We start from the raw sequence: 10,509 nt of genomic DNA on the forward strand, positions 1-10,509 counted from the left end.
GGGGGGTGGGGGTGGGTGGGACTTTTTCATGTCCGATCGGGGAATCGTACCCTAGCCGCCTTGTGTGATGCGAATTACATAACTTTATAGTAACATTTCCACGTGAGACCTAATACATACATGATAAAAGATTGAAATTTAAACAGACATATTTATAACAAGATGGTTTTACAACATATTTAACCTCACCATTGAGATATGTTTTATACAGTAAAAAAACGAAAACGGGATTTGACTGAACCCGTTTCACTTGAAATTGAGGAAAAAATGCTAAACACCTATACTTACAAATTTAAAATTGTGTGCATGCTTCATGATCAAAGACGTTATGTCTAGACCTGATGGCAGATCAGCTATAAATCAGTCGACTAAACTGACGTTTCCTATAAGATACTATTAAAACGTCAACCAGACGGTTACAATAGATACCCGTATCAACGATGTATGCATGAATTTCGCACAGCTTGTGCAATAAATTCTGCAAGGATTTTTACGTATCGCTGCACACGGTGATTTGATTAGATTAATTGTAGAGGTGTATAAATGCTAGTGTAGCTTCAAACCCAGAGCAAACACGCTTTTATACCTTCAAATTCGAATACTAAAGTTATATGTATCTTCGAACTCACACAAAAGTAGCGATCAAACCTTAACAAAACACACCAGTACACGAAGATACGTTCATAAACCAAACAAACTCTTCAACACCTCACCAACACACACGAGGATACCAACAACACCACACCAAACACACGAGGATACCTACAACATCACACCAAACACACAAGGATACCTACAACACCATACCAAACACACGAGGATACCTACAACAACACACCAAACACACGAGGATACCTTCACCTCCTCACCAAACACACGAGGATACCTACAACAACACACCAAACACACGAGGATACCTTCACCTCCTCACCAAACACACGAGGATACCTACAACAACACACCAAACACACGAGGATACCTTCACCTCCTCACCAAACACACGAGGATACCTACAACAACACACCAAACACACGAGGATACCTTCACCTCCTCACCAAACACACGAGGATACCTACAACACCACACCAAACACACGAGGATACCTTCACCTCCTCACCAAACACACGAGGATACCTTCAACACCACACCAAACACACGAGGACACATACAACACCACACCAAACACACGAGGATACCTACAACACCACACCAAACACACGAGGATACCTACAACACCACACCAAACACACGAGGATACCTACAACACCACACCAAACACACGAGGATACCTACAACACCACACCAAACACACGAGGATACCTACAACACCACACCAAACACACGAGGATACCTACAACACCACACCAAACACACGAGGATACCTACAACACCACACCAAACACACGAGGATACCTACAACACCACACCAAACACACGAGGATACCTACAACACCACACCAAACACACGAGGATACCTACAACACCACACCAAACACACGAGGATACCTACAACACCACACCAAACACACGAGGATACCTACAACACCACACCAAACACACGAGGATACCTACAACACCACACCAAACACACGAGGATACCTACAACACCACACCAAACACACGAGGATACCTACAACACCACACCAAACACACGAGGATACCTACAACACCACACCAAACACACGAGGATACCTACAACACCACACCAAACACACGAGGATACCTACAACACCACACCAAACACACGAGGATACCTACAACACCACACCAAACACACGAGGATACCTACAACACCACACCAAACACACGAGGATACCTACAACACCACACCAAACACACGAGGATACCTACAACACCACACCAAACACACGAGGATACCTACAACACCACACCAAACACACGAGGATACCTACAACACCACACCAAACACACGAGGATACCTACAACACCACACCAAACACACGAGGATACCTACAACACCACACCAAACACACGAGGATACCTACAACACCACACCAAACACACGAGGATACCTACAACACCACACCAAACACACGAGGATACCTACAACACCACACCAAACACACGAGGATACCTACAACACCACACCAAACACACGAGGATACCTACAACACCACACCAAACACACGAGGATACCTACAACACCACACCAAACACACGAGGATACCTACAACACCACACCAAACACACGAGGATACCTACAACACCACACCAAACACACGAGGATACCTACAACACCACACCAAACACACGAGGATACCTACAACACCACACCAAACACACGAGGATACCTACAACACCACACCAAACACACGAGGATACCTACAACACCACACCAAACACACGAGGATACCTACAACACCACACCAAACACACGAGAATACTTACAACACCACACCAAACACACGAGGATACTTACAACACCACACCAAACACAATAGGATACCTACAACACCACACCAAGGACACGAGAATACCTACAACACCACACCAAACACATGAGGATACCTTCAACACCACACTGAGCACACGAGGATACCTACAACACCACACCAAACACATGAGGATACCTTCAACACCACACTGAGCACACGAGAATACCTACAACACCACACCAAACACACGAGAATACTTACAACACCACACCAAACACACGAGGATACTTACAACACCACACCAAACACACGGGAATACCTACAACACCACACCAAACACATGAGGATACCTTCAACACCACACCAAACATGCCAGGATACCTATAACACCACACCAAACACACAAAGATACCTACAACCCCTGGCCAAACACACGAGTGTACCTTCAACACCACACCGAACACACGAGGATACCTTCAACACCACACCAAACACACGAGAATACCTTCAACACCACACCAAACACACGAGGATACTTACAACACCACACCAAACACACGAGAATACCTTCAACACCACACCAAACACACGAGAATACCTATAACACCACACCAAACACACGAAGATACCTACAACCCCTGGCCAAACACACGAGTGTACCTTCAACACCACACCGCACACACGAGGATACCTACAACACCACCCCAAACACACGAGGATACCTACAACAACACACCAAACACACGGGGATACCTACAACACCACACCAAACCCACTAGGATACCTACAACACCACACCAAACACACGAGGATACCTACAACACCACACCAAACACACGAGGATACCTATAACACCACACCAAACACACGGGGATACCTACAACACCTCACCAAACACACTAGGATACCTACAACCCCTGACCAAACACACGAGGATACCTAAAACACCACACCAAACACACGAGGATATCTACAACACCATACCAAACCCACTAGGATACCTACAACACCACACCAAACACACGAGGACACATACAACACCGCACCAAACACACGAGGATACCTTAAACAGGACAAAATTCTGTGTGATAAAAAGCTTTAGCGTTATTCGTTTTGAAATTCGACGCACTCCACATCAGATTTATGACGTAATGCTTGACTGTAGCCTTTTCCTTTCGAGTTTCTTCCAACAATATATTACATTTAGTCAAATTATGAAATTGAAGTAAAAAGGAGTTTTCATATGTCTTGGTTTTAATGTTGAACTAGGAACTACGAAATAAATACTGACTGATAAGGAACATCCATTTGATATTTCGCTACAATTAAATCTGGTATTTTTTCTATTAAGTTACTTTCGAAGGTACCTTCTTGGTTTTCATCGTCGGGAATTGGTGACGTTATATTTACGTTAAGTTGAAACAGTGACTTATCGCCAATTGAGGTTTAAGTACATAAAATACTTCGTTATACTGCCACAATTTATCCAGAGAAATGTTGGCATTATTGACAGGTTTGCCGATAAACTGGGGAAGTGTACAAAATAAATTTTAAGAAAAAAACAAAAAGGGGACCTCGGAATTCGTTGGCGGTAAGGGAGGTGGCAAATAAAATGAGGGGCATTATATCGAGGTTTTACTGAATATCCACTTTATTTCATAAAATATCGCTTTTTACTGCTAAGCTGTAAAAGCTACCGTCAAAGTTACCATCGTAATATGGATGTTGGCATTGCTCTCTATTTGTTTGTTTGTTTTGTTCTGTTTATTATCTGGATGTTCAGTTTGAAATAAAGACAACTATTGATGTGATCTTCGTTGTTTACTTCGTCCAGTCGGTTTGTTCTTAAACATCCTAATCTGTCATAGGTCTGAAGCAATAGCGAGTAAATGGTCGACGAAGGTCATAGGTCATACTCTTGAGTTCAATACTGGTAATGGCAATCGGGAACCGTCGGCATTTTCCGTAAACGAGAAAATACTTCTGATGATGGTAGTAGTACAGATGGAGAAAGAAAACAGTTTTTATATATAAAATATAAATTTATTTCAAAACAAGAATAACAAGTACTGTTTGCCCTGAAAATACATGTTCTCATCCAGACACCAAACTTTATAACAATAACAAATCTCGTCCATCCTCTCGCCTCAACGTGATTTTCGCACTCTATCATAGACAGGTATTCAATCAAGGTCACATTCGAAATCTAAGGTCACTCAATCATATGGGTCACCCACACGCTTGGAAAGGGAAATAATAAATAATTCGCAAGATGTAGTTTTTTTTGTAGTTGAGGGTAAAATGCAGATTAAATAGGCAAAATCTACTTACAAACGATTATTTAACAAAACAATGTACATAATTCGCCATGTCGGCAATCTAAATATGGTTTCATAAATGTTGATACATTTTAATTTGATATAGTATCGTGTAATTGATGAATAGATACCCAAGTTCTTAAAATTCATAATAAATAAGTTTATTTTTTGACGATATAGTTACATAATCATACTCAATGCTTTCTGACACAACAGATGGCAATACACAGGATTATAAGTGATGCTATATTTTCCATACACGTCCACACACATATATAGTCATGAAGACACTTTGTGGCAGAGAGGTCTTTTGATTTACAAGGAATACCTTCAGAAGATGAAAGTAGGTTGAAAACGAAAAAATGTTATACTTTTAAAAAATATATTGAGACGTCGAATTTGTACTGTATGACATATGTATATATATATATATATATAGATATATATATATATACAGTGTGCCTTTGAATGTTTGTGCTACATACAATAGGCCAGTTTATAAGTTAAACATACACTATCCATCTTGTAATTGCGACGTGGGTTTTTGTTCGAGGGCAATTTTGACATACCATGTAAATGAAGCCTATCGTCGTTTGTCAATTTTCTGAAGCACTTAAGATCAAAAGATGTTTGTCTCGAGGTTACAAAACGAGGTATAGTGTTTTTATAGTTCAAGTAACTCAAATATTCTGAATAGTTTCACAGAAAACATGTTAAAATTCTTTGTACTCAAAATTATGTTTGGAAATTTTATTTACGTTATTATAAAATTTTAACGGAGAAAGTACAAATTTGTCCTAAAATAAGTTTCCCCTCACAGGTGTTAATTGGGTTTTATTATACAGGTGTTACAACAACAGGTAGGCCGGGATCGGCTTCTAAATGTCAGGTGATACGGGCAGGTGAAAGTTTTTGAAATTTACTGGCGCGTGACCCAACCCCGCATTTTCCAAAATCCGAATTTAAACTACAACGTAATCAGACCTATTGTCCGCTGGATCGGACTTTAATTAAGAAACTACTAGAACAACCCGTTATTGTCAAATAGATACACGTCAATGTGCCGATAGATAAATCGTCAAGATTATATTCATTATATAACAAATGTATGGTTTTGATGACAAAGGGCCAGTTCCTAGGGCCCGTTGGTTGTTTTCCTGTTTGCATTGTTCGGTAATGTTTCGGTAACCATTGTTTGAAAATATAGCGATCGGAACGACAGATACACGCGGAAATCGCCAGGGACAATTCAATAATGACCCACTGTTACCAAAAACAAATCTCACAACTTTAAAATCCCCTGACAATTTAGATCTGTCAAACATAATTATCAATATCAATGGTATCTATATAACTTTTGTTTGTAGTATTCGTGCACACAAGACATTTTTTCTAATATATATATTTTTTTGAATACAATGTATCTCATTTAAATTTTTGGCGGTGTTCCAAACCGTAGAACCAGGGCCGTGGGACAGCGTATATATAAATATAATATTCTTAAAAGTGTGGATCTACCGGGTAACAAGTGTTGTCGAATTACTTCCAAAACCGTCATAGGACACCGGTTCCATTCATCTCAAAGTTACACCGGTGTCATTCATCTCAGAGTTACAGTACCCTTAACGAAACTTGGGGGACACAATATGGGTCACCCGCACATCTGTGCACAAATCCGATCATTGCAATCTTAATTTAAATCTATGAGGTATAAAATTGTGTAAAATGTATTCAAGAAGTATACAAATATTTTGATTCTTGCTATTTTTTTGTTAAAATCATTTGAAAAAATAGATTTCTAGGTAGACACATATGGGTCAGAGTCGTTAAAATTGTCTAATGAAGAGTGCGAAATAGGTTAGTCTCACTCTAAACCATTAGACAGGGATTATTTCTAATAACCGGACCAAGAACGTCTCCGTAAACCCTGGCTATTGTATCAGTATTAACTTCAAGACGCGCTAATCTTTTAACCACACCGGTCAGCACGGGACTTACAGCATGTCCAGTCTAACACACTTACAATGTCCAGTAGGTTAAAAGTGTGCCCAATTTTGAGACGTTCTTGAAAAAAAAACATTATAACTAAATGTAAGCGGTTAGACGCATTTGTGATTCGTTACATTTTATCCAAACTTGGTAAAAAAAATGTTAGTTCGAATTTATGTAAATTCAGTTTAATATGTTTTGAACTAAACATACTTCTAGTTTAAACATATTTTTGTAAACAGCGTCGATGTTCGAAAACAAACTTTTAAACTTTGATTTAACTGGACATGTAGTGGTGACCACCCTAAATAAACTGACCACCAATCCAAACAATGACCACAGTCGCTAGCCTCACACTCTTTCTCTCTCACTTCACAGCCACACAGTGGATATTGATTATTAGCAGGTAATATAGATATTCTGAGTATGCGGATGATAATGTCTTTAGCCTGAACACACAGCTCCACACAGGCGCCGTTTACTATCACAATACACTTCTCAGTGTTCAAAAATCCGTGGTTCTGTCCTGATCCGGTTGTATCCAGGTTAAACACCTTTGAGTTTTTTGTTTTTATAAAATAATTAGTTCTATAATATTTATTTATGTTTATGTATAAATTTATATTACAAAATCCAGGTGTTTAAACTTGATACAGCCGTTTTACAATACATGTGCAGACCACTTTAATCTTAAACACAGCGTCACCACACTGCCTAACACGAGACCAGTAGCACGTGCAAGGAACTGTCTCAAGACACTGACGTCACTATGTAGAGTATATATTCCTCTTTGTCGAATTCTATGAACATCGAATGTACTTTTCTAATCCAAGGTTTACCAGCTTCCACTTCGGCACTCCTCTCGGCTCTGAGTTATGAGAGGTTGAGAGGAGTGTCGAAAGTCACCACCAGTGGAAAGGTGGTGTAAAATATATTGCTTCAATATGTCCCGGACCACTTTCGCGATGTTATCACCAAATCGTGAATATTCTCAAATCGAAACACGAAAAAATTCTGGTAGTGTTCTGTTAATATCACAGAGTCCTTTCTCCTATCGAAATAATCAGACACTTTCAGGATTTCAAAGAAGATCTTTGGCAACACTTTTCACGATTTGTTGTGTGTTTTGTAGTTTTTCTACTTATTGTACATAGAAACTGTCCGTCGCACTCGAAAGTCACCTGGCCTTGGGGAGTATCCTTCGTGAATATGAATGTCACGTGTTGACCTTGGCCTTTGCTTGTTCACAACAGCATACATAGGTCCGTCTTCCTCGTGAACGGTCATTTGAGGGGCAGTGATTCTCCTCATTCCAGGATAATCCTGAGCAAACGCGACTGAACGTCCCATATCCGTGCTTCGCCACTGATTTTCGCGTCTCATGATAACAGGTTCGTTATCATAGTCAGCTGCTGGGATATCCGTGGTGCCCTTGTAGACCCTGAAACTCCCGTCAGAATTATTCATAGAGTCCCTAAGTCCGTTGGAGTTATTCGAGGAACCACTCCGATAACTATTGCTACTGTACGCGGAGTTAAACGACTGTTGTCTGTTTGGCGAGTGTCGTTGGAACGATTCATTTAGTCCATTGGCATTGCGAGGAGGATACACCATGTCTCTTGCACTAAGAGGCGGAGAGGATTTCGCCTCTTCACTAGGAGACACCGGCTCAACTATTTTACCATCGTCAGAATCATCTGAAGGCGAGTTGAGGTCGACGCCACTCTCGTTTGAGCCGTTTCTGTGGCGAGGTGAAGCCACCTGTCCAACAATGTTGATGTTCAAAGACTTTCTTAGGTCCACCTTATCTAGGTTTCCCTGTCGTCTGCTGATGGTGTCGTAATCTTTTGGCGGGAGTAAAATCGGTCCGGTAGGCTTCTTGGCTGGTCCGAGGTTCAGCCTCTGTTTGAGTTCGTCTGTTACGGAGTCGAATGCCATAACATCCTTGAGACTCTGGAGGTCGGGTTCAATCTCATCTGATGGTAGAGTATCATCATCCCCGCTGTAAGTGCTGGCCCCGGAGTCGGGAGCCGAGTCGGAGGTATGTGGATCGCTCAGCCCGTCCGAACGGTTCAAGCGTGTATCATCTATCCAGCCTCGAGAGGCCAGGTCCTGCTCAATTTGCCGAACTCTGTCGGCGTGGCCGCTTATGATATGGTGCATTATCCGGACAAAGTTTGAAGCCGTTTCTGGTGTATCAAATCTGTACACATGCACGTGCACGTATTTCTGCGTGCGCGGCACGAACCCGAGGTAGATACACGCTACAATGTCGTCAGGTCTCCCAGTACTAGGGTCAGTTGCCTGGGTAACATAAGTTATGTCTCTTGAAGGAATATTAGGAAATTTGACCGTTCTTATTTTACGTTTCTTTTCTTCCATATCTTGTGATATTTTCATCTCTTTCTTGCTCACCTGTAGCGTTAACTTGGGAGCGTTCCTCCATTTCCTCTGTTTCCTCCTCAAATCATTCACAACGGGATCTGTATATTTCCTCCCTCGGAGAGCCTGGCACTCTATCCATCCGAGGAACTCCACGTAAAACTTGTGGGTTTTTCCAGCATCCCTCTCCTTATGCCGTCCAAAAATGAAAGACATTTTTCACAGAATTGTTTTAAATAACAGTTATTTGTCACAATAAATTTCACAATTTTTCCAGAAAGGGTAAAACAAATGTCAACAAATAGCCATTCAGTTGAGTATTGGACACAGTCGGCGCCGCACCAGTAGTATGGTTCTCCGTATCTGAATCCGTATTGTAGCACACCTGTATGTAACGCTCTCACCTGAGGACGTGCTACCTGTGGCAGGTTTTTCTCAGTAATGAAACCAGGTATGCGGACGAGCTGCCTATACACAGCGGCCCTTTAACGCTCTGGCGAGTTGCCTACCTGTACTAGAGGGATCGGCACTGGTCCGAAACAGCTACCTGTAATACACGCATATACCTGCTTAACACAACACTGGACACATCGCCACAGACATCGATTGCTCAATATCGTTGTTTTCCCCCACACCTGGACCGGGGAATTTGTCAAAGTTTCACAACGTTTGAAACGAAACTGATTTGTTCAGAATTATATTAGACGTTTTAAGGGGTTTCGATCAACTAACGGTTAAAAAATGCCATCCTACGCCATTATTTCGGGTGGTATTTTGTTTACGGAGAGTTGATCTAAACCCCATAAAACGTGTAATATTTACATACGCCATCTTCGGGTATAGCATTTGTACCGAAAGTATATCTAAACCGCTAAAATGTCTGGTATTACTCTGAACACATTATTTTATGCTCAAACACAGTGATATTGTAACAAATTCTCAGGTCTCTGTTTTTTTAACATGAGTCGACAATTAAGATATATATTTATATATATACTATTGTTATAATAATTTTATTGATTAAACTCTTCATGTGAGTTTTAAGACAGTACTGCCGCAACATAGTGTAACATTTTTGGAAATTCGAATTTACGACACAATTAAACATCCAGGTAACGCTAATAAACCAGTTACATATATATTTGATAACTAATATAAACTATAGTTCAGGAATACAGATCAATACTTTTGATACATACCGTTCTATTTAGTCATGTTTTTGTTACTGTTGAATTAATTTTACACTAGAGTTAAAACATATTAAAGTGGTGTAACCTTTTTAAAGACATTTTAGTTTTATGACACAATTAAAACATCTAGTCCATGCTAATTTATTAGTTAAAATATACACTTTGACTAGTTAGCTAATCTTTTGAATGCAGATTAATAAATTTTGATACATACCGTATTATTTAGTCATATTT

General features: G+C 40.3%; 1 protein-coding gene across 1 annotated transcript; it reads right to left on the minus strand.

Moving 5' to 3' along the window:
* Positions 1-4,859: 4,859 nt before the first annotated feature.
* Positions 4,860-9,543, minus strand: LOC110465865. Its single transcript, XM_021521985.1, has one exon. The coding sequence runs from the start codon at positions 9,299-9,301 to the stop codon at positions 7,841-7,843; it is 1,461 nt and encodes a 486-aa protein (XP_021377660.1). The 5' UTR covers positions 9,302-9,543; the 3' UTR covers positions 4,860-7,840.
* Between the last annotated feature and the right edge of the window lie 966 nt (positions 9,544-10,509).

This window comes from Mizuhopecten yessoensis, unplaced genomic scaffold, assembly GCF_002113885.1.
Source record: "Mizuhopecten yessoensis strain PY_sf001 unplaced genomic scaffold, ASM211388v2 scaffold11103, whole genome shotgun sequence".
In the NCBI taxonomy this organism is placed as follows: Eukaryota; Metazoa; Mollusca; class Bivalvia; order Pectinida; family Pectinidae; genus Mizuhopecten; species Mizuhopecten yessoensis.